The 25,790-nt window shown below is 36.6% G+C and overlaps 1 protein-coding gene across 3 annotated transcripts in view; it reads left to right on the top strand.

Moving 5' to 3' along the window:
- The window catches only part of FMN1 (formin 1), a 490,990-nt gene that overhangs the window by 114,855 nt on the left and 350,345 nt on the right, over positions 1-25,790 (top strand). For 2 of the 3 annotated variants that reach the window (XM_027869856.1, XM_027869858.1), the window contains exon 2: positions 13,635-13,813. The exons of the other annotated variant lie outside the window; for it this stretch is intronic. In XM_027869856.1, coding sequence (XP_027725657.1) covers positions 13,635-13,813 — 179 coding nt within the window. The remainder of the gene's footprint in view (positions 1-13,634; positions 13,814-25,790) is intronic. 3 annotated transcript variants of the gene reach the window in all.

Genomic DNA, 25,790 nt, shown 5'->3' with positions numbered 1-25,790 from the left:
ACATTAATATCCTATAGTTTGTTCAACCACTTCCCAATTGATGGGTACCTTCTTTATTTCCCATTCTTTACTATGACAAAAGAGATGAGTATTCAGTCAATGAATATTTTTAAAGCACCTACTATGCACCAGGTGATACAAAGAAAGGTATAAGACAGTTTCTATCCTCAAGAAGCTCACTATCTAATGGAAGTCACAATACATAAAAAGGAACTGAAAAGCTAAGGTGGGGAGAGGGAAGGTTACACAGAGGCATGTGTGATAGTCATGCAGCCAGGGTAAGAAATGATCTGAGGAGGTTTGAGTTTCTAAGTTGATTTAATCTTGTAGAATGATGATTTTTCTGGGGATGAAGTCCAGAAAAGTAGCTCAGATAGGAAATGACAAGGGGTAGGAAACTATAAAGAAAATTCTCTGGTAGCCATCCTTAAATGCGGGAGGATAAGGGAACAACTCCTAGATGTCCACTTCCCACTCTTTCCAACCAGAGGGCACAATCCCAGGGGCACAGGATGCTGAGGAGGTATGAGTTTCTGAGTTGATTTCATCTTGCAGAATGTTGAGTTCATGTATTAGTCTTTTCCCTCTTCTTTGACCTCTTTAGGATAAATGCCAATTAACAATATCACTGCCTCAAAGACTATGTATGCAGTTTAGTGATTTTGTTTTATAGAAGCACATTTTAAAATGTCTCTTTTTAGATTCTTTCAAAATATTAAGAAATAATATTCATCAAGACTAAAACTCTTTCCAGACCTTTCCCTTTAGGAAGGTGGTTAGAAAGCTATTCTTAGAATGCTAAAACCTTCCTTAGGGAAATGGATTAAGAGTGATAGCCAAACTTAACTCTCATCTAGGTAAAATCATTGCCTTCTCCACCCACGAAGTGTTTGGAAGGATCCACCCAAGGAAAGTGCCTATTTCCATTGAAAGGCAAAGTGTCTTGTTTGCCTGGAATTCAAATTAGATTCTTGATATAGATTTCTGGCAGGAGTCTCATTGATTCCTGGAAAGGAATGGTCTAAGAGGACCAGGATAGTGACTTGGTTGCTCAAATATTCTTAATGATAACTCAGAACTGTAATATTACATATTGAGATTTTCTTCTTTGAGATTCCTATATATGTTACCTAAAATTGTCTTGGGGAAATAAGTCATGTTGGAGGGAAAAGGAGCCTACACCAGTTTAGACATCTCTCTGTCTAAGCTAGAAATGTTTGGATGTTCACTTAAAGTTAAATTAAATTTTCTTCTGGAAAACTTCAGTACAGTAGCAACTTTTTTTCTTTGACAGTAGGTATATTTCTGATTGATTTCCAGAATTGTTGAACTATTTCTCAGCTCTACCAATAGTGTATTAATGTCTTTATTACTTGATTACTGTGTGACTCTGAGACTCAGCTTCTACTTGAAATACTAGAATATTCAAGTTGTAAGATACTTCAGAGATCATTTAGTCCAATCCTATCATATTACAGGTGAGGACAATTACCTAATTTGCAGTCTGTGCCTTAATTTTGACAGCTGCCTTCCTTGAGATCAGTGACCACATTTCTCTGATGTTTGTGCATTTCCTGCAGAAAGAAGCTGAGGAGAAAGGACATAAATAAAGCATTGGTCAGTGAAAATTCTCTGGAAGATGTGAAACTCTCATTGACAATGGCCTACTCTGGCCCCATCCACCTTGTTTTCTACTCTGGGACAATCATGCGAGTGACTGGGCTTTCAGCAAGTCCAGCCAAGTAGGAAGACAATGTTTTAAAGTGGAAAGAACATTAGACTCAGCAGAACAGAATTGTGGTTTTGGCTGTGGCACTGCATGAACCTGGGCAAGTCACAACTTCCGTGGACATTAGCTTTCTTTTGTCTAAGATGATCTGTCATAGTGGATTATTAAGGTCTCTTCCAGATCTGTCTGTTATCTATAAGAACTACTATTAGTATTTTCATTTTGTAGTTTAGATATACTGCTTTGGAAAGCATTGTTCAGGGATGCCTGTGAAAAAGCCAACACTACGGTTGTTTGTTGAGGTGATTGGCTGGCTTCCTGGGAGTTATTGCATTCGATGATGTGAATCCTATTTTAGGACTTGGGTAGAGGTTGGATCTGCTGCACTGACACACTCCTATGAATTCTGATGAGCTTGATGATTTTTCTCTTTAATTTCCTTCAACAAAAATGGTCACTAGCACAGTTTAACATTTGGCAAGCTTCATCAGGATACGGAGTGCTACCATTACAAATTTCACAAAAGGAGAACATATGTTATTACCAGGGGCTAGTAAAGGATTCCTGGAAGAAGTCGGTTTTGAGGAGCTTTAAAAGAGAGAGAGAGAGAGAGAGAAGTAGGAAGCATTATTTGTTGGTTATCTTAACCTGGAACAATAGCCAAAAAAAAAATGAACAAAGAAAAAAGACTAAGAAAAAGGACCACATTAAGCACTGGGAAGTCATGATAGCTTCAAACTGCACCCAAACTATTGGAACAGCCTGTATAACATAAGAGTAAGGACAAGAAACTTCAAACTAGATAGAAGTACTTCAGTTTTAAGAAGGAATCTTAGTATTTGAGTTTTTAAAGGAACCTCGGTGGCTATCTGGTTTAGTGAGGAGGAGGAGGAGATTTGAGAAAAGGTCATCGGGGGAAACTCATTTACCTTCACAGACCTTAGTTGTCTCAGCACTTAATTAAGTCACTTCTGTCTCCTGGAAATTGTGGGAATGAGTAAGAAAATACATGAAAGGGAATTTAACTTTCTGAAAGAATGATTTATGATCTCAGAATTTCATTATCAATTGTAACCCAATAACTTTACAAAATGTTTTACTTATGTATAGCTTTTCTCTTTATAAACATACAAGATTATGACTGTATCAGGGAAGAACTACTAACAAATTAATGAATCAGGAGTTTGTTTATACTTTATGAAAGAATTATTTATGAGTTTAAAAATATATTTTTTCTTAATTATGTTTTGATTGGCCATGAAAATGATAGTTGAGTCTAGTAGTTCTTTGCTGTTAAATAAGATATATTCCGGTATGTGGAGCTTTGGACTGGGAGTCAGAAAATCTGGTCTCTTCTACCTCTTGTCCCTTGGCCTCAGTCTCCTCATTTATAAAGTGAATGGGTTATAGTTGATGGCACAGTGTCTGGCACATAGAAAATACTTAATAAATTCTTATGACTGATTTATAATTCTGTAATCACATTCAAGAATTGGAAGACGCTTCTGGGATTATCTGGCACACTTCCTTGCCAATGAATATATCTTTCCCTAAAACCTCTCTGAAAAATAATATTCAAGACTTTCCTTAAACATTTCCAGTCACAGTGAGCTTTACTACACTGTGAATCAGTCTATTCCATTTTTGGACAACTTATTGTTAGGGAGTTATTGCTCAATTAAGCCCCAAATTGCTTCCCTATAATTTTTCACCCATTGATCCTCATTCTCCATTCCAAGCATCTACTAAGCATTTACTATGTGTCAGGCATTGTGCTAAGTGTTGGGGATATGAAAAAAAACGGTAAAAAACAAATAGTTCCTGCTCTGAGGAGCTTACAGTCTAAGGGAGGAGACAACATGCAAAACGACTATGGTGTGTGTGTGTGTGTGTGTATTGACCGGAGGCAGCCAGTGAAAATACTTAGAATCAGAAGATGGAAATATATACAAGAACAGCATGTAGGGCCCTGCCACAGGATCAAAGAATACATGGAAGGGAATAAGGTAAAAGAAGACTGGAAAGGTTGGCAGGGACCAGGTTATGAAAGACTTTTGAAAGCCAAACAGAGGAATGTATATTTGATCCTGGAAGTAATAGGGGGCCACATACTTTAAGTCCCTCACGTGACAGCTCTTTAAACATTTAAAGGTAGAATCTTTAATTCTTTAAGTCAGGGGTACTTGGGGCAGGTAGGTAGCGCAGTGGATAGAGCACTGGCCCCGAAGTCAGGAGGACCTGAGTTCAAATCCAGCCTCAGACCAAACACTTGACACTTACTAGCTGTGTGACCCTGGGCAAGTCACTTAAGCCCAATTGCCTTAAAAAAAAGAGAACAAAATAATAAAATAAGTCAGGGGTACTTAACTTGGGTTCCATGAACTTAAGAATTTTTTTGGACAATTTTATTTCAATTTCATTTTTAATTCCTTGTATTGTGTTTTGTACATTTAAAAGACATTACTCTAAATAAGGGGCCTATAATAGAAAAAGGTTAAGAACTTTTGCTGTAAGCTAAATATCCCCAGTTGCTTTAACTGATCCTCACAAAATATGTTCGTACATCTCTTTGTCATCTCGGTCACTCCTATCTTAGACATGCTAATCTTTAATTTACAGAATCTCTTCTAGGTTTAAAATTCAAGCTAAGTCCAGATTAGCGCAAATAATGAATTGTCTGAAATAATCACATTATTTTAATTCATCCTGCATATTTCCATTGAGCTGGAACCAATAACCATGTTTTATTTAATTATAACTTTGAATAGTCTGAATTGAAATGTATGTGACCACTTCCAGGGATTCATTATTTTTACTATTTAGGACCTAGCTGTATTCTATGTTTAGAATTTAAAAAATACTTAAGCTTTTGGAAATTTGAGCTCCTTTTCATTTGAAGGTTCACTTTAATACAAATTATAAACTGGCACAGAGGCAAGACACTAATAGTGACAAGATATTTCATCTAAATAGCTACCGAAAGTATTGTTCTTCTAAAAGTGGAAGATCTTGATATATCTTTTTAACTTACCTTGGCAGTTTCATCTCTTAAAAGGTACAAGTAGCCAGGAGAACCTTTGTTGTACTGAACTCAAAGCTACTAGGAAGGCAGAGGCTGGTAGACCTCTTGAGCTCGGGATTTTTTGTGTTACAATGAACTAAATAGATCAGGTATCCGTATTAAGTCTGGTACTGATACGGTGAGTCCCTGGGAGCAGGGGGCTGCCAGGCCCTCTAAGGAAGGGGAAAACCAAGTCAGAAATGGAGCCGGTCAGAGCTTCAATGCAGATCAGTAGTGAGACTGGACTCATGGATGGCCATTGTATTTCCAGCCTAGATGGAATAGGGATACTCAATCTCAAAGAGAAAAGAAAGACAAGTAGAAGAAAGGGCTGGGAAGGAAATGGGGAGGAAGGAGAGGAAAGGAGAAAAGAGGAGAGGGGAGGAGAAAAGAGACATGGAGAGGGGAGGAAAGAAGAGGACCTAACTCTACTGCTTCCCCTAAATTTTCTTATAATATTTTATCAAAATTATTAAATATATATTATTTCATAAAACAGTATTCAGTAATTTTGTTGTTGTGCAGTTGTTCAGTCATGTCTGACTATTTGTGACCCCATGGACTATAGCACACCAGCCCTTCCTGTCCTCCCCTGTCTCTTGAAGTCTGTCCAAGTTCATGTTTGTTGCTTCCATGACAGTATCTGTCTATCTCATCTTCTACTGTCCCCTTTCCTTTTGCCTTCAATCTTCCCCATTATCAGGGTCTTTTCAATGAGTCCCATCTTCTCATTATGTGGCCAAAGTATTTAAGCTTCAATATTTGACCTTCCAATGAATTGCCCGAATTTATTTCTTTAAGTATTGACTAATTTGATCTCTTTTCTGTCCAAGGAACTCTCAGAAGTCTTCTCAAGCACCATAATTCAAAAACATCAATTCTCCGGTTCTCAGCTTTCTTTATAGTCCAGCTGTCATAGTCATACATTGCTATTTGGAAAACTATGACTTCAACTATTGGACCTTTGTCAGCAAGGTGATGTCTCTGCTTTTTAGTATGCTGTCCAGATTTGTCATAGCTTTCCTTCTAAGAAGCAAGCATCTTTTAATTGTGTGACTGGCATTGCCAACTGCAGTGATCTTTGAGCCCAAGAATGTAAAATCTGACACTGCTTCCATTTCTTCTCCTTCTACTTGCCAGGAAGTGATAGAACCAGTTGCCAAGATCTTAGCTGTTTTTTTTTTAAATGTTAAGCTTCAAGCCAACTTTTACACTTTCCTTTTTCACCCTCATCAAGAGACCTTTTAATTACTCTTCACTGTGTGCCACCAGAGTGGTATCATCTGAATTTGTGAGGTTATTGATATTTCTCCCAGCAACCTTAATTCTATCTGTTGATTCATCCAGCTAAAATATTTTGAAGAAAGTAAGGAATTTTAAGCCCTTCTCCCTCTGCACAAGATATAAATTTTTTTTGATACAATTCAATATTATTTTTACTTATGCCTTCACTAACACCCATCTATTTCCCTCTAAAAGTCCCCAAATTGTGTTTTCACAGGATGTTTCCCAAGGATACTCCATTTCCTCACAGAAAAGCAAACTCCTTATGGTCGTTGGCTCAAAGATTTCATTACTCTCATTCTCCAATGTTATAAGCAGAATATCCTGCTGTTAGGAGGCTGAGATCAAGGAAATAGCAAGGGCCTTCTCAAATCTCTTATTCTTCCCATTATTCTCAGGAGAAAGCCCCACAGTCTAAGAGGGGAGACAAGCAAAAAGGCTTGACAGTCAGAGGAGAGAGGAGAGAGATAAGGGAAGAGCAGAGCGAGGGGAGGAGAGGGAAAGAGGAGTTCCTTGGGGAAAAAAAAGTGATGGAAACCTTGGGAGAAAGACTGTCTTCTTGAAAAGAGTCCTTCAAAGTCAATGAAAGAAGTGGTAGGTACAATCAGATATGTAACCTAGACCTTATGAGAGCAGATTTCAAAAGTTTCTATGTAAAGGTAACTGTGATCATGGAGAGCAGTAGTGTCAAACTCAAATAGAAACATATGTGGCATAGCATATTGACTTAGAAAACCATGCATTAACATTACCTATGTTGTATTATAACTTTATTTATTTTGTTAAACATTCCCCAATTACATTTTAATCTGGTCAAACAGCACTCAGGAGTTTCGCAGTCCGCCTGCCAAATGTGATACCTCTAACTTAGACCTAATAAAAGAATATGGCTCAGGAGGGTTAGACTGCTCTAAAACATGAATTTATGACTATAGAATTAAATTATCTAAATTAGGAAGAAAAGAGCAAGGTATCTAGGGGAAAAAAAGTCAAGGCACAGGCAACTCTCAAATGAGCTCATATTTCTAAAGGGAATATAAAAAGGTTGGAAGGAGGAAACATATAACCAACGGGACATCTGAGAATAATTTAAACCCATATTTATAGTGCCTGGAAAGCTGAGTACCAAAGTGAATTGGGGCTTGTGAAGAATATTAAACACAACAAAAGCAGTCTTTTTGGTACCACCACAACAGGAAGAACAAGTCTCGCTATTTGAGGACAATGGCATTGTGTGAAAAGATGACAGAAAAAATAAGAGAGACTCAACTTCTATTTCTTTTTCTGTCCTCACTATCAAAGAAGGTTCTCTTCCAACTGAAAATGGTACTACATAAAAATAAGTTGGAGAGAGCAAAAGACCAAAGACTCGTTGGCTATAAGAACCCAACTGCTTTAAAAGAATTCATATCTCTAGGTCTGAATGAATTACATCCTTTGATTCCAAAATAATGAGACAATGTGATCAGGAATTTCTGTTGATAATCTTTGGACAATCGTGGAGAAGGAGAGAGCTACCAGAAAGCTGGTGATGGATTGTCCAGATTTTCACAGAGAGATTAAAGAAGGCTACTAGACACTATCAGTCAGTCAACTTGATATTGGATATTAGGAATATTTTAGAATGGAATATTAAATATATGATTAGTGAGTATTTATAAAAGAAGGCTGTAGTCATTTGGATCTAGAATTTGTTCCTAAAGACCAAACACCAAACTAATGACTTCACTTTTATCAGGATTATTAATATAATTGGATGATAAGCATATTGTAGATACTGGTGTATATTATTTCAGTACAGCACTTGACAACAACTTTCTTGTAGAAAAGAGAGTGAAAACGGTGATTTAATATTTTAGTTAAGACAAATCTGTAGTTGGTTAACTAGATATTTCCTCAAAACTGTTGAGTAATGTATTGATAAACTAATTAGAGATTCCTAGTTGAATGCCATGGAATTGTACTTGATCCTGACCTTTTTAACTTTTTTTTTTAATCAATGACTTAAAGAAGACATCAAGGGTATTGATGTTAAATTTGTGTGTGGCACAAAGTTAGAAGAGAAGCAACACAAACAAAATTCAACTAATACAATACAAACAAAATTTAAAAAGTTTTCAATATGCTGGAATAAATAGGGATGGGGTAAGAACTGGACCTGTACTTTAATTGGCATAGGGAGCTGTCAGGTAAGGACACTCCTTGTGCCAGTGCAAATCAGTACCTTCTCGGCAACTTAGAGTGTTACCTAGAACACTGAGTGGTTAAATGAGTGACCGAGGATCACAGTCAGTATGCGTCAGAGAACTCAGGTTCTCCTGGCTTTGAGATCAACTTTCTCATCATTATATCATGTTGCCTCTAATGAGGCTAGAACAATAGGCTAAATAAACCAGTTTAATAAAGATGAATTAAAGTGTGAAATGTTAAAAAAAATCCTACACATTTTCAGGATGGAAGAGATATGGCTTGACAGTAATTCCCTTGAAAAAGACAAAAAAAAAAAAACCAAAACAACTCATTAGGAGCCAGTAGTGTGACACGGTTGCTAAAAATATCAGTGTCATCTTAGGCTGCAGTGTAGTACCTAGATCAAGGGAATTGATAGCTCCATTGTAGACTACACTAGTTAAACCATCTGGAACCTTGTGGCTAGTTGTAAACATCATAATAGGCACATAAAATTTTTTTGAATATGATTAGGATATTGAAGGAACTAGAAACCATGTCACATGAAAGATGATTGAATAAACTAGAAATGTTTAGCCTGGAGAATAAAACATTTCACTTTGTGTGTATGGGAGTAAGAGAGGATGAAAGGAGAGAACAGAATCTTTCTCTTAAAATATTTGAAAATCTTTGATGTGAAAGGTAGATTAGAGGTATTCTGCATGACTTTAAAAGGATCAATGAGCCAAGGTAAAAATAAGGAGGCAAATTTTAGACAAATAAAAGGCAACACTTTTTAAGGATTAGGGCTGTTCTAAGGATTAGGAAAGTGTTATTTTGAAAAATTGTGTTCTCCAATCAATGAAAATTCTCAAGGTATGGCTGGCCAAAGATCTCCAGAGATGTTCAAGGGGAAAATACTGCATTAGGGGTGAGGGGGATCTAAGTAAGCTGTTTTTATTTCTAATTCTAAGATTCTGTGACTCAGTGCTATGGATGGCATTAATTTATTTGAAATCGTAAAATGCAGAAGTCTAGACACCAGGCTACAATTTTCTTTCTTTCTTTTTTAATGCTATCTTCTTCCATGCTGCAGGCATTAACAAAATTTACTCTTTTGCTGTACCATTTATAATACCTATACTATAATACCAGATTCAGATGTGTAAAAATCACCTTCTACTGATTTAATACATTTCTCTATTGCTCACAGCAATTTGAGGGGCAATGTTGAGATTTCCCACTAAAGTATAAATCCATTCAGACAATGGTCGTTTTATTTCCTTTCTGTGATCAATCCTCATCTCTATGGAAGGAACATATCAGCCAAACACTTTTCTCCCAAAGCCCATATTTTTAGGAGTACTGCTCCTCCATTCACAATCCCTGTCATTTTCCTCTCTTACTTCTTGTGGTAGAGATTTAGGATGGTAAGATGGACATAAAGACAGACAGTGTCTCAAAATATGTCTGTCTAGCCAATTCAGTAGGATTAAATAATAGCTGCAAGGTATTGCAGGTTGTGATTATTCTCTAAAATTGACAGACAGAAAAACTATCCATTACTGCACTGTCTTTCTAGGTACAGATATGAATGTTTACATGTGTATACAGAGTCTACATGAGTACTTAACACTGCCACTTTCCATTAGGCACATATCTAGATCGCTGTCTCCTTTGCTTGTAAGTACAAGTTTTAAATCACCTAAGGAAAGCAACCTGTCTGTGTCTAACATATCACTCGTGATATTCACACTTGAGAAAACTTCACCTTGTTGGATTTATTTTAACTCGAGCCTGATGGATGGCCTTGGGAGCTGCAGCACTTTGAAATTCATGAGTGGAATTCAAATTGAAGAGTTTTTTCCCTGTTATTTTAAAAGGCATTACCAATTTAGCACTGCTGCCAAGGAGAGGATTCTGGTTGACGTAAAAGTGAGAGAAGTAGGCCCAGTAGGCACTAGAATTTTGTTTAGGGCAATGGCTTTAAACCTAGGTCCATGAATTTTTTTAAGGAAAAATTTTGGTAACTGTGTTTCAATATAATTGGTTTCCTTTGCAATCTCCTGTGTGTTTTATTTTTGTATACTTAAAAGCATTATTCTGGAAGAGATCCATAGACTTCACCAAACAGCAAAAAATGTCCACGACATAAAAAAAAGTCAACAACCCCTGCATTAGGGGGAGTTTTGCCCAAATCTGATTGTGTTGTATGTGGAAATCAACTTGTCCTTGGAAATGGGAATTTCTTTGATGATGAAAAATCAAGCTTGGTATATGAGATTAAGTTGTGACATTTAATAGAGGTGGAGTTTACTTGGTATGAATTAGGAAATGTGTTATAAGCTCTCTCTTGGGTTATTTGATTTTTAAAGCTCTGGACTTTATTCTGAGTGTTTTCATTACAATTGACACAAAGAAGTTGAAATTTCAGTTATGACACTTTATTGGGATTGGTTGTACCTTATGACAGAAATGGAATTTGTTTGGGTTTGGAATTTGCAGACTGTGTAAAGGGGAGAGACAAATGATATTTTAGAGATACCAGTTATATGTAGGCATTGCACCCATCACGAGATGGAACTTGACCACAAATTTGAACATTCCTTTCCGTGTGGCCACCATTTTTGATAATTTCTAGTGGAAATCCCAGTCTGATGTTTTAGGTTAGCGACAGGAAATGCAGTTCACCATATGAATGCTTGGGGAAGGCCCAGACTTACAGAGTCCTAAGGTAAGTCACATCATTATTACTGTATCTGTGATGTGTTGCATTAACAGGGCTCAGTTATAGGATTAACCTTTTGTGTGTACATGTGTATTCGAATAATGTCTTTGGTAAACTAAAATGATAAGTGACAAAGGGAAATACAGAAAAGGAAGATAACAAAGGGACTCATTTTAGTCACATGAAAGAGATAGACAAATGATAAATTTAGTGATTTAAAAAAAAAAACCCAGCCACTGTCAAATGAAAGTTCCATTCCCCCAAACCTGTTCTATACAGTACCCTGAATGATTTTTGAGTGAAATTTTAATGTATTTACTTGATTTTATTTTATTTTTTACCAAAATTAATCTGGAAAACAAAGTAGTATGGCCACTTGCTACATATAAATATTCATATTCATAGCAGGGAAAAACTTACCTGCTAGATTTGTGCTTCATATATTCAGATGAAGAGTACGTCCTGTGTTCTAACCTGCATCATCAGATCACTTAGAATAAAAGCTTTTTGCATTGAATTCTGTGTCTGAATTAATTCAGCTTTTGGTCCTTTGTCATACTGACAATACAAAAATGCTTACCTATCAAGGTTTCATAATGCATGTTTCCTTCATTTGGATACTGTCTATTTTTTAAAAAATCTTTTTAATAATTTATTTCTCAAAGCATTTTCCAAAACTAAATTACTTTTTACTGTTTCTGCTCTGGGTTTTGCTTCTTCCCATCCTCATCTTAAGTTGCAAATAGACCACATGCACAATTTCAGTATTGCTCTGTTTGTAGTCAATTACAGAAGGAAGATTTTTTTCTTAAAATGGGAAGCAGAAAAAAAAGAAAAAAATTGTTAATTGTGATCTATATCAAAGTTTGTGGAATTCTGTACTCCTTCTATTTTTCCATTATACCATTAAGAACTTGTACTATCAGACAGTTTCCTTTGATTATACATGCTTTAAAAAAAACTTGAAGGTATTTTGCTTCCTTATGTGTTGTGATGTGTCCAGTTTGTTTTATGTTGCATCCTTCATTCATTACAACTACATTTAATGCCAACAGTAACTCCAGTGTCCAAATGGAAAGGGAAAACGTAGAATGAGATTTGGAAGTGAGAAAGTTGCAGTGAGGTTAAGAAAGTTGTGAAGGGAGAGATAATAAATTAAATCAGCTTTTCCATCCCCCAGTTCTACTTCCTGTGAAGAGAAAAGTCTCAGAAAGAAACAACAACAACAACAAAAGAAAGCATAGCTGAAGGAAATTCAGTCCTTTGGTTCTATAAAACATTACTCCTATTTCATGTCATGAGAGTAGGAGAATACATGTGGATAATGAGAAGTCTGAAAACCTAAAGACATTTTGCCTTGAGAGAAGTAGCAAAAGACCTAAAGGACAATGACAATTGAATGGTGGAATTATCTTTATCTGTCTTTCTAAGGTAAAAGGGCAGTTTGGATTTAACAATCTGGGCACCCCGAAGTCTGCTGAGTAGAGAATAAGCAAACACTACCAGAGATCACAATCTATCTGTTGCTACTTTAAAAACCTTTAACCAGATAAGTAAAAGAAACACCTGCCATACACTTAGGTAATTTGACAGATGGTGACAGCAGAAACACTGCCCCCTATGTGACGAAGCATAATAGATGCTTTTGTGTTTCCACTTCTTTTCCCTTTAAAAAAAAAAAAAGGCCATCTGGTATGAAAGGTCAGCATGAAATGCTGCCTGGCAGTCCATTTCCCAGCTGGCTTATTTTAAGCTCATGTTACTCATGAATTGAATTTTCAATTGGATAGCAGTGGCCAGTTAGCTGAGCAACTTGTGTGCATATATATATATATATATATATATATATATATATATATAGTCCCACAGATGCGTAGCACTGCCACAATAACCTCGAATGCCAGGTTAATAGATATATTTACCTGTCACATGCTTAACAATGAGTCTGAATGCAGTGGTAGGTTGGTCTCTACCTCTTTGGTCTTTCCTGCTGGTCTTAAAACAACACCATCATTCTGAGTTTGCTCAGAATGCTAGGTCTGGAACAGACCTTAAAGAGTAGATGAAGAAAATGAGGCCTAAAGAAGTTAAGGAACTCACTCAAGGTTACTTGACTAATTTGTAGCAGTGTTAAGATGTGAACCTAGCCTTCTGCCTACTAGTCTGGTAGTTACTTCCTTTATGCCAGGGGTTCTTAACCTGAGATCCATGGACTCTTAAGGGGTCTAAGGATAGATTTCAGTGGGTCCATGAACTTGGGGGGAAAATTACATATTGATTTTCATTAACCTCTAACTGAAATTTGGAATTTCCTTCAACTATGTAAAACTATTATTCTGAGAAGGGGTCCAAAACCTTCACTAAACTGCCAAATGGGTACATGACACAAAAATAAAAAACAAACCCTTGGTTTAGGTAGAGGTAGAGAGAAAAACAGTAGCCTTCCTTCATTGACTGTGAATTTGGACATATCTTTGAGTATGACCCAGAAATAGTGATTATGACCTAATCCTTTGAGGAAATCGGGTCCTAAAAGTATAGCTCTGAAATAAGGTTAAAGGAAAGAGAAGCTAAAGTTTAGAGAGGGATTTCCACCAGTTGGATTGAGATTTTTCCAGCCAACATCACTGATGACCTTTTATGTATGTGTTGACATCTTTTAGGTATCTCCCTAGAGGGCTTCATCAAGGATGGCTTCACTGAACAGTCAACATATAAGGAGAGCTCCAGTAGGGACAGAGATGTATGGGTCTTGGGCTACAGATCAGGACCATCCTATCCCTTCCTGGTCCATGAGGAGAAAGAGAAGCCCAGCAGGAGTGAGTTACATTTGGACCTTCATGTGAGTATTCCAATAGAAGTATGGGTGTTTGTGCTGTGGTTTTATGTAATCAATACAGACTCATTTAATATTATTAATCCATACCTATATTTATATGATATGTTGCATGGTTCACAAACTTATTTAGATCAGAAAGATATTGTGTTTTTTTTTTTATTTTGGTCATATAAAAATGTGAGCTCTGAGAGAAGACAGTGCTTTCTCAAAACAAAAGGAACAGGTAAACTGAGATTAAATTACTTGGCTTGGAGTATGTCAGAGGTAGAATCAGAAACACAACTTAGATTTCTTGTTTCCCTATTTATCAATCAATAAGCATATACTTAGTATATGCCAGGAATTGTGCTAAGTGATGGGGATATAAAGAAAGACAAAAACACAGTTCCTGCCTTAAAGAGCACTAATAATAATAATAAATAGCTGTTAGTATTTATACAGGGCCAACTATATGCCTGTAACTGTGCTAACTGCTTTACAATTATCTTATTTGATTCTCACAACAACCCTGGGAGGTAGGTACTATTATTATCCCCATTTTACAGATAAGGATACTGAGGCAAGAAGAGTTTAAATAACTTGCCCAAGGTCACACTTTGGCAGGATTTGACCTCAGGTCTTCCTCATTCCAGTCTCCATCTAATGTGGGAGACAACGTGTAAATAAATATATACAAACTATATAAGGTGTAAATGGGAGGTAATCTCAGAGAGAAAGCACTACCAGTGAGAGGAGGGGGCAGGACAAGCATCCTGCAGAAATTGGGATTTGAACTGAGTCTTGAAGGAAGCCAGTGAATCCAGGAGGCAAAGATGAGGAGGGCCAGCGTGAACAGTCAGATTCAGGAGGTGAAATGTCATGTTCGATGAATAGCAACAAAGTCAAGGTGACTATGTGGAGAGGAGTAAAGTGTGGAGAATGGGAAGGTAAAAAGGGCCATGTTGTGAAATGCCAAACAGAGGATATTATATTTGATCCTGTAGGGAATTAGGAGCCACTAAAGTTTGTTGAGTGGGGAAAGAACAACAGGGTTAGACCTGGGTATGAGGAAAATCATTTAGGCAGCAATTATCAGACTATTTAATGCTGGTTAGACTCTTATATTGTTTTCAAATGATAGCCCAAGTGACTCTATAATAGTTCTAAGTTGGTTCATTGATAGAGACTCTTTAGAAGTCATTTTGAAGAAATCTGAAGTAAAGAAATCTCATTGCAAAGAATTGTTGTACTGTGGAGACTTAAGTGAAATCCATGTATGTACAGTATTATAGCTGCAAGAACCTGCCTTCCTTTCTTACTTCTATCAAGTAACAGGGTTGGTACTTAAGTTCTCATAGTTGGAAAGGAATTTAGAAGCTATTTTGTCAACCCAGACTTGAACATGGATTCCCCACTACAAAATGCCTGGCAAGGGGCTAAATAAACCTTTTTTGCTTGAAGACTTTCAGTGAAGAGGAACCCAGTAACATGAGGCAGCCCATTCCACTTTAGATAGCTCTAATGGTCAAAAAAGTCTTCTTCCCCACCCCCATCCCACAACCCACTATTGTTAAGCCTATAACAATAGCTAATAATACTAGTATTTATATAGTACTTTACATTTTGCAAAGCTCTTTACAAATATGATCTTATTTTGTCCTCTCAACTGTGAGGTAGGTGTTATTACTATCCCCCTTGTACAGACCAAGAAACTGAGGCAGGCAGACTTGTCTAGTATCATACAACTAGTAAATGTCTGAGTCAGTAGTTGAACTCAGGTCTTCCTGGTTCCAGGTCCAGCATTCCATCCACATATCTTCCTGTTGCCTTTATTTGCTTCCTTGATACTCCCGCTCATTGTTTCTAGTTCTACCATTTGAAGGTCAAAAAGAATAAATCTAGCCCCTTTTTCCATGTGAGAGCCCTTCAAATAATTGGAGATAATTATCTTGTCTCCCTCTTCCCCGAGTCTGCTTTCCCTCCATCCTCAGCTCATTCAAACAAACTAATCCACATATGATGTGAGCCCAAGGTCCTTTATCATCCTGTATACACTCTGCATACTCTCCAGCTTAGCCAATATCTTTCTTAAAATGTGCCCAGTACTAAATGCAAACAGAACTGATTTAACTTCCCAATAGGAAACCTATATAATTCATGAGGGTCCCTTTAGAATATAGTGTTTTCCCTTTTTTAATTAATTAATTCATTCATTCATTCATTCTTTCATTCAATAAAATTATATCCAATACATATTTAATAAGCTCTTACTGCAGATAAAACATTATTTTTAAGGAGATATTCACCTTTCTTTTTGGTGAGGCAATCAGGGTCAAGTGACTTGCCCAGGGTCACACAGCTAGTAAGTGTTAAGTGTCTGAGGCTAGATTTGAACTCAGGTCCTCCTGACTCCAAAACCAGAGCTCTATTCACTGCACCAACTAGCTGCCCCTAACATTCACCTTTCAAATAAGCTGAAATAACTGATCATACTACAAATATTCCCACTGGCTTTGGCTCTATCTATTATCTCCAATTTCCTTTTTTTTTTTAAAAATTTTTAAAAGCAAATCTTTCCCTCCCACAGGCCTCCAAATTAAGGAACTCACCCCATTCCCCCAACAAAACTTTCATTAAAAATACACACAGTCCTGAAAAAGAAATTCCCCCCATTGGTCATGTCAAAATATGTATGTCTCATTCTATATTTTAAGTCCATCACCTCTCTAGCAGGAGGTGGATTGTTTGTTCCATCTTTGAATGGAACCCTTTGGATTCATGGTATTTCATTGCATGATTCAGAGTTCTAGTCTTTCAAGATTGTTTTTCTCTATAATACTGTTATTATATGAATTGTTCTCCTATTTTGACTTCACTCTGCATCAGTTCATAGAAATCTTCCTAATTTCTTCTGAATCAGTCCATTTTATCACTTCTTATTACATTCATATATAGTAATTTATTTAGCCATTCTCCAATAGGTGGGTATCTCCTTGGTTTCTAGTTTGGGGCTACTATGAAAAGAGTTACTATAAATATTTTTGCGCATATAGGTTTTTTTCTTCTTTCTATGATCTCTTTGGGGTATAGGGTAAGTACTTTGTGCCCAGTCTCCCACCAGTGATAGGAATTTGTATCCAACCAGTAGTTAAATTAACATATTTAGGTTACTGTGAGCCCTACCTAAAGTCATTGTTTCTTAACATTTGTATGTCCCTGTTGCTAGATCCTTCTTAGGCCTTATCTAATTACTTTTAGACTTTGGACCTATTCGCATGGCTGGTTTGGATTATGCACCGTGTTGCTCAACAGGCATGATGATTTACTTCTCACAATTTTCAAAATCCACTCTGGGTGTGGCTTTGACTTTTCCTGTGGGAAACACAAATTAATAATTATCTTCTCTCCTGGAGAAACAACAGACCTCTCTCAGCCAGGCTCCTCTAAAGGGCGTTTGAAATTACCCTGCAAGTTGGAAATCGCTCTTTAGGGGCTGACATGGACTTTGCTAAACATTAGTCACTTCCTATTTTTCAAACTAGTTTCACAACCTGAATGATGGACTGGAGTCTTGGAGGGCAATAGTGACATCTATTGGTGGAGTAGCTGGAGAGAATTTAAATGGAGATTACTGAATGTAGCAGGACTGTCATGTAAAAGCTGCTGGACTTATATATTGCTGATCAGTTTTTTAAAATCCTAGTTTCTGACCCATATATTCCTTGTTAATTAATATAGCTCATAGGATTGTAGATTTACAGTTGGAAGGGACCTTACAGGTTATTAAATCCAAGCCTTCATTTTACAAATGAGGAAACTGAGGCCCAGAGAAATTAAGGTCATACAACTAGTAAATACTTAAGGCAAATTTGAACCCAAGTCTTTTCAGAATCTAAGGCCGGCGCTCTATCTACTATGGCATGTAGTGTCTCAGTTGTCTTTTCTTGTATTTGTGGGTAGGCCTTAATACTTTATAAATCATAGCTTCTCAAGTGGTATTATTTTCTTGTTTATATACTACTCTTTGAAGGCGACTATAGTAGATAGCAAAAGACATTTTTTTTCTCCTGGTGATCTGAACATTTAAGGTAAGATTCTGTTCTCAGGAGAAAAGGGAATAATATCGTACCATTTTTTGACCAGTCAGCGAGTATTTATCAAGCACCTAATATGTGTCAGGCACTGGGCTGAGTGCTGATCAAGGGAGGCAATGTGTTACAATGGAACGAGTATTGATCTTGGAGTCTCAGGAGCCAAGTTTAATCTTGATTTTTTTCATTTAAAACCTGTGTGACAGGGAGCACATCATTTCACTTATCTGGCCTTCAGTTTTTTCATCTATAAAATCCAAGAGGTTGAACTAAATGACTTCTAAGATCCCTTCTATCTGTATCTAGTTCTATGATCCTGTGATATAGAATTACCCACAATGTTCTATTTTTAGCTCTGTTCCTGATTTAAAGTGTGACCCTTGGGGAAGACTGTTAACCTTCCTGGGTCTTTTTGTAGATGAGAGATGCTTTTTCCTCATTCGTTTGTCATTGAAATTCACCACATGGGCAATTAAAATGTATTCCTCTTTAGACCAAGGCTGCTTACTGTTACACATGGGATCAGGTAGGTTCAAATAAGACTGAACTTGATGCTTCATCAATTTCACTTGTGAAGTTTTGAGCACTCATTTTTAAGCGAGATGCCAATGAATTGAAGGAGCAAATGGTGGGAAAAAATGATGAAAAGCTACCACTTTGGTGGTAGCACGTGGAGCTGACAAAACCTTAGTCATCTCCAAGTGCACAAACACCCTCATGAGTGACAAATATGGAACACGAAAATTTAAAAAAAAAAAGCCAAAAGCAGGCTGCTATTTATTTACTCTTACTACTGCCTTCCCAATTTCCTTTGGTTTGGGTTGTTGTTTAAAGGTTGTTTTTGTTCAGTTGTTTTCAGTCATTTTTGACTCTTCATGACCACTTCTGGGTTTTTCCTTGGCAAAGATACTGGAGTGGTTTGCCCTTTCCTTCTCCAGTTCATTTTACAGGTGAGGAAACAAAAGCAAATAGGGTCAAGTGACGTGGACAGGGTCACACATGTAGAAAGTGTCTGAGGCTGGATTTGAACTCATAAAGACGAGTCTTCTTGATTCCAAGCCCAGTGCTCTCTATCCATTATGTCACCTAGCTGCCCCTACTTAACGATAATTAGTCAAAAATTTTTAAAAAGGGTTATTAAATTAAATCATAAACTGGAGGCCAGGCTGCACCTAGCTCCTAACTGTGGTTAACATAATCATATGGAAGCATGTGGGAAGAGACTCTTTCTTGCCTAACATAAAGAATTATTTGTTAACAAGTCCTGAAATTAATGTTATAGAAAAATAATAGCAAAACTACAAGATAGTTGAAAGGAGAGAAGCTGAAAGACATAGCTTTGGCACTGTCTTGGGCAAAATCTTAATCAGTGGCTTGGATGAAGATCTGGGAGGCAAGTTGCCATATTTGTGGATGATAAGAAGTTGAAGTGATAGCTAATGCATTGATTAGATGATGACTCCAGATTTTAAAAAGAGATTAACAGACTAACGGATGATTATACATTGATGATATACATCAATACATTGATGATATTTAGTAGGGACAAATAAATACCTTGCACTTAGGTTGAAACATCAACAAGATGGGGGAGATATAGTTTAGAAATAATTCATATGAAAAAAGATATAAAGATTTTAGTTGGCTTCAAGTTCAAATTGTGACAACAATGTGAGGTCACCATTAAAAAAGCCAAGGAGATCTTGGGCTGCAACGGTAAAAGCATAGTATAAAAAAATAAAGAAGGCATTAGTTTTACTCTTCAGATCTTTATCTAGAGTGTTGTATTCAGTTCTGGCTACCACTATTTAGAGGAGAGTGATTAGAGTGGTGAGGGGACTCAAAATCATATTATATGAGTATCATTTGAAAGAACTGAGGACAATGAATGAGCCTTGGAAAACGTCTGTCATAGGGGAGAGAACTAGACTTATACTTTGTAGCTCCAGGGGACAAAACAAGGACAAAGGATAGAAAAGGACTTATTTTTCCTTAATCCAATGGCCAAATGGGCCATTTATGAGGTAATGAGTTCATGGTCACCGAAGTAAGCGTTCAGAGATTGATCACTTGGTAACAGATAGATACACACACATATGTATATATTTGTGCGTGTATATATGTATATATATGTACATATGTGTGTGTATATATGTATATATATGTACATATATATATATATACACACACACACACACAGAGAATGAATTTCAGCCCAGGGAGGTTGGATATGAAAGGTCCTTTTCACCTGTAAGATTATGTGATTATAAAAGATGAATATACTTAAGCTGGAGTAGGAGACACAAAAACATTCCAGAGAAGCGAACAGCTAGTATTTTTGGTGTTATCATTCATTGGAGATTTGTGATTTTAATACAACAACCACAAGCTTTGCACTTTTCTTTGTGATAGCTTTGTACTCTCAGTGCTCACTATTACATGTGCATACATAAGCCAGGAACTTCACTGCTCAATAAAACCTTGTTGATTTGTGTAACGAAGTCAGGGCTCATGTTCATTTCTTCTTAGGAACTACAAGTGGTGATTTCTAACTCATATCTCACTTGTGACTATCTTAACCATTTTAGAAACAGCTACTGAAGGAAGTTTAGCTGATCCCATAAAATAAATACCTCTCAGAAACAAGGAGTGTGTAGATTCTCATCAGTTCAGTAATAGCAGCAAAATAGAAATTCGCACACCCCTGCTGTTTCCTCATTTACAATAAATAACAGATTGGGAGTTGAGGTGGGAGGGGGAGGATGAATAATGATAGGGTAGCAAAAAAAAAAAAAAAGAAAGAAAGATGGAGTCTTAAAGCATTTCAAAAAATGCACACAAGAAAAAAGAAGGAAAGCCAGAATCATAGAGAAGTAGGACAGCTTTGAAAGTTACATATTGAATTTATTATATATTTGAAAGAAAAGCAAGCTGTACATGAGATCAACAGTTCTGTGTACAATCCTCTTCTTCTGTTATATTGTATGTATGGAAATGCCCATTTTATTTGTTGTTTAAGTTCAGAATCTTGAGAATAAATATTTTTTTAAAAAATAAATCACAATAAGCAATGGTTCTACCTCTCCTCCTTGAAACCAAGCTACATAAGGGATTACATGTCATTAGTTTCATTTCAAAAACTTGGCATGTCCAAATCAGATTTGCTGTACTACTGTTGTAGTACAGCAAATATCATCAAGTAAAGGGGTTCAGAATAATCCAGAGGATCCTTTCATCTCCTTTCAAATGTGTTTTTTAAAGCATGTAAAATATCTTCAAGGAGATATGGGCTGGGAATGACAGCTTTTCATTTCCAAAAAAAGAACACTGAATATAGAAAAACAATAATCAAGAACTGGCTGCTTGTATAATTTAGCATTGCAAGGGAGCCAGGAGTGATCAAGGTAAGGGACAGAAGAGGTCAAGGTGAGCAGTGAATCTGTGATGAGTAGTGATAATGGAATGAATGTCTCACAATGGAGATGCTAGCTCTCCAGCTATCTCTGCCATTCTTGACATTACTGGCTCTTCCAGTTCCAGAGAAACCTGGGAACACTTGCATAAGCTGATGCAGAGTAGAGTAAGCAGATATAGAATAATTTATACATAATTTATATAATATATTACATAATATTAATTATAATATAATACAATTGTGATGCATAATCATGTTATATAATTATAATAATATAATATATGATACATAACTTAATATAGTGACAACATAGAAAATCAACTTGCAAACATTTAAATACTTTGAACAATCCAGTGACTATCTATGACTCCAGAGGAGAGATGATAAAATATGTTACCCGCCTCCTGAAAGATGGGTGATGGGCTCAAGGTACAGAGGGGGAAATAGCTCAAGGTACAGAGGGGGAAATAAACATTTTTGAAGGGCAAATATGTGAGTTTGCTTGGCTTGACAATGTTGCTACAAAGATTGTAGTTTTCCCTTTTTATTTGCGAGAGGGGATTTGTCAGGGGAAAGGAAGGAAGGTAGCACTACTTCCCTCCCCCCTCCAAAAAAAAAAAACAGAATAGAAATTAAATGTCATTAAAACATCTTCTAAAAGTGCAGATAAAGGAATAGAAGAACGTTCATAGAGAAGCACAGCTTTGAAAGTAACATGTTGAACTTTTAAAACCTCTTTTAAAAAACAAGCTGTATATAATTAAGATTCATGATCTCACATTCTCTTTTTCTATTCTGCTTTGTATATGAAAATGTTCCTTTTTTGTTTTCATTTAATTCAAAATAAAAAAAAGTTAATTATTGGTTCCTCTCTATAGTCTTACCCCGCTTGACTGTTAACATTCATAAAAGTGGGAGAAAAGGCCTACAACTTGCTAGTACACTTCTGAAAACTTCATGTAGTTATTTGGTTAAGGAAATTGGAATCATAATTGCACTTAGTGGATTTTTCACTTTTTTTTTTCCAATGGCAAAGAGTTGTTTTATTTTTGTGCTTCAGCATCAATATCAAATAGGCACTAGATCTTAATAGGGGGCTTTGTATATATTGTTTCAATTTTTAAATAACATCAATCAGGGAAAAAAAAATCCTCAAAGGAATGAGAGCTTTATATGTATGGTGTGCTACCCCTATCCTCTACCCCAGGGCTTCTCTAATTAGCAGCCTCATGTCTCTACCTCTCATTGTTATACCTAGAATGCTTAAAAGAAAATACATCCCTTAGATTCACAGATGATTTTGCAAATGTCGGTATTTTAATTGCAGAGCTTTGGCCCCCTGGAGATTTTTCTTTTAACTATTGTCAAAATAGATCCCTTTCCTCTTTTAAGGGTGAAAATGATATATCAAAGAAAAGTGAGCTAGGTAGGAGATAGCACTCTTGAAGCTAAGCATATGGTAAGGATACATTTTCCATTTGGGGAAATAATATTCAAATAAAAGACATAGAGAAGATTATTATTGGAGCATCATGCATTCTTTGTCCTGGCTGTGTCTGAAGTCAGGTCATACTTCAAATGTGTTTGCAAAATCTTTCACCAAGATCTGCAGGTCTTCTTTTGGTCTCCTCTCTATGGGTCAACCTTATCCTTTCCATCTTAAAGAAGGAAATATTGAAGCTCAAGAAACTTTACTGGCCTGCCCCGGGAAAGTTATTACATGGAACTAGTTAGGATAGAATAGTACGCATCTCTGAGTATCATAGCATTTCCTATTGTGTGTTTGATTTTAATATATGAGCTCTGACTTCTGAGTGTACAAAACTTTAGGAAAAAATGATGCTTCTTGAACTATGTCTTTCCTAGGCCAGGTATTCTGATACTTCCTAAAAAGGATTAAAAAAAATCAACAGTAACCATGATTACAGTTTCATTATCATTTATATAGAGAGTGCACCCTGAAGTTTACAAAGCAGTATATTCAACAGAAGCAGTCTGGAATAGTGGCTATATGGTAGACCTCTGAGTCAGAAAGAGCTATGTTCAAGTTATGCCTTTAACAAATATTGACTGTCACCTTGGGCAAAGTTACTTAACTTGCCAGTACCCTAGGCGAACTCTTTTCTTTTCTTTGCTAGGCAATGGGGTTAAGTGACTTGACCAGGATCACATAGCTAGTAAATGTCAAGTGTCTGAGGCCGGATTTGAACTCAGGTCCTCCTGACTCCTGGGCCAGTGCTCTATCGACCTCACACCTAGCTGCCCCTCCTAGGCAAACTCTTTAAGCCTAACAGTTTTGCTGATCTGCATTGGTGGTAGAGCTTTTCTCATTTGATGTACGCTAATGAAATCACACACCAGGCTCCACAGAGCCTATACATAAATTATCTTTTTTGATCCTCTCAACATAACCCCAAGTACTGTAAAAGCACCTACCTCTCAGGGTTGTTGTGAGGATCAAAGGTCAATAATAAATGTACAGTGCTTAGCATAGTGCCTGGCACATAGAAAACACTATATAAATGTTAGTTATTATTATTATTATCATTATTATTATTAATCTATCAAATGGGGATTGAAAAATTGTGTTATTCCCATTTTACAGATGAGAAAACTGAGACTATTCAACTATAGTGGAGGATTAGAGCCAGGATTTGAATTTAGGTCTTTTGAGCCTAAGTCCAGGGCTGTTTCCATTTTGTGCTCTATGGACAAAGAAGCATTTCAGTAGCACAAAGGAAACATGAGATACACAAATCTAGAGACAACACCATCCTAAATGTTCGAATGTATTATTTGTGCCTGATCTGTGGTAGAGCCTTTCAGAGCTTGTATTGGACTGATCAGCTACAGCCTAACACACTGTACCTTAGAAGTTCCTAAACTTATTTGGCCTACCACCACCTTTTCAAACAAAAAGATTACTCAACACTCCCTTGGAAATCTATTTTCGTTAACCCTTTAATGATTTTTTTTTTTTTTTTGAAATTTACATCATCTCAAAAAAAATATAAAATTTTTTTTAAAAAAGATGACACATCTTAAATTTAATAATTTATTGTGAATTTGTGGGTTTTTTCCTGCATTGAAATTTTGATGATGCAAGACTATGTCATACCATAGAGTATCATTACATACACCTATTCCTGCTGATACATGCTGGACTTCCTGACAATTCATGACATGCTCACCTTCCAACACTTGCTTGTTAAGACCTGTCAGTGGACTTGACCACTGATTTGCTATAATTTGCATTTTGTGTGTTTGAAAATAATGTAATCACTATGACTTTAACTCTATTACACAACAGATGAAAACATGTATGATTTTTCAAAATTTTTTTCTCTTCTTTCCTTATGCTTTCACTGCCCCCTTATTTTTATTCAATGCCCCCCAATTGCACCCAAGGCTATTACCACCCTCCTGGATTGTTCCAGCACCCCCCAGGGGGCCGTAAAGCTCACTTTGGGAACCTATGTACCTTGAACCCAACATTGTGATATCATTGGTCTTCTTCGGGCATGAAAGACTAACAATAATACAAGGTCTTTTGATATGATGAAAGGAGAGCTTTAAGGAGATCAATCCAATGAAACTATGAAGAATATTTGAGAATTGAGGTGCTGGTACCAGAAAAATCGATTTGGAGGATTCTGTAGTATTCTGGGAAGAAGATCAGAAGGCCTGAATGTGGGATGGAGAGTCAAAAGGACAATTGGGACAATTGGAGAATAAGATAGTCACAGATAATTCCAGAGTTAAGAGCCTTTAGCCAGGATGTACTTATCCAGTATTCATAAGGCAATAATACTGTGCTAAATTTTTGTTCAAACCCCTTCTCCCACCGATCATGGCCCTTCAGTATTAGAACTTCAAATTCACACATCCTCACCCTTACCTCTTTTTTCAAGCTTTTGAGTATGCCCTTGCCTCCACTTATTTTCCCTCTTAGAGTCTCCCCTTTGCTTTCTTGTTCTCCAACATTTTTTGACTCTGATAAGCCTTTTGGGAACCTCATTAAACCACACTCTTGGAAACTTTTGGCCTTAAAGTCTCTAAGGAGAAAAGACCCTAATTGCTACAACCTGTATTTCTTGCAATGTGCAGATGCACTTGATTTGTACTGATTGACTAAGCTCAGTTGTTGAGTTTAGATAGGTTGCACCTATAGGGAGTGCTCTCAGTCAAGCATTCATCAGGACTTAAATGGAGGATGGTCCTAGAACATCATGCAGGTAATGAAAATATTTCAAAGTTATAGTTCTGATGCCCTTCCAGGAGCTCAAAGAATCTTCCTGGATTTCTTCATTTTAGTCATATAATGTACTTGTGAGTTAGGCAAGTGTGAGTTATTGTCCACTTTTTCCCAGATAAAGGAACATTATGTGGGGAAGAAGTTTAGTTATAGAGAAGGTAAACTCACTCGCCAAATTAATGAGGAGATGTAGAGTTAGTATTTTAGGGGAAAGAGAAATGGATTGGAAGTCAAGTGACC

The sequence above is a fragment of the Vombatus ursinus genome, unplaced genomic scaffold (assembly GCF_900497805.2).
Source record: "Vombatus ursinus unplaced genomic scaffold, bare-nosed wombat genome assembly UNPS02014794.1, whole genome shotgun sequence".
Taxonomy (NCBI): domain Eukaryota; kingdom Metazoa; phylum Chordata; class Mammalia; order Diprotodontia; family Vombatidae; genus Vombatus; species Vombatus ursinus.
The sequence above is the reverse complement of the archived record's forward strand: the minus strand, read 5'-3'. Positions and strand labels throughout refer to the sequence as shown.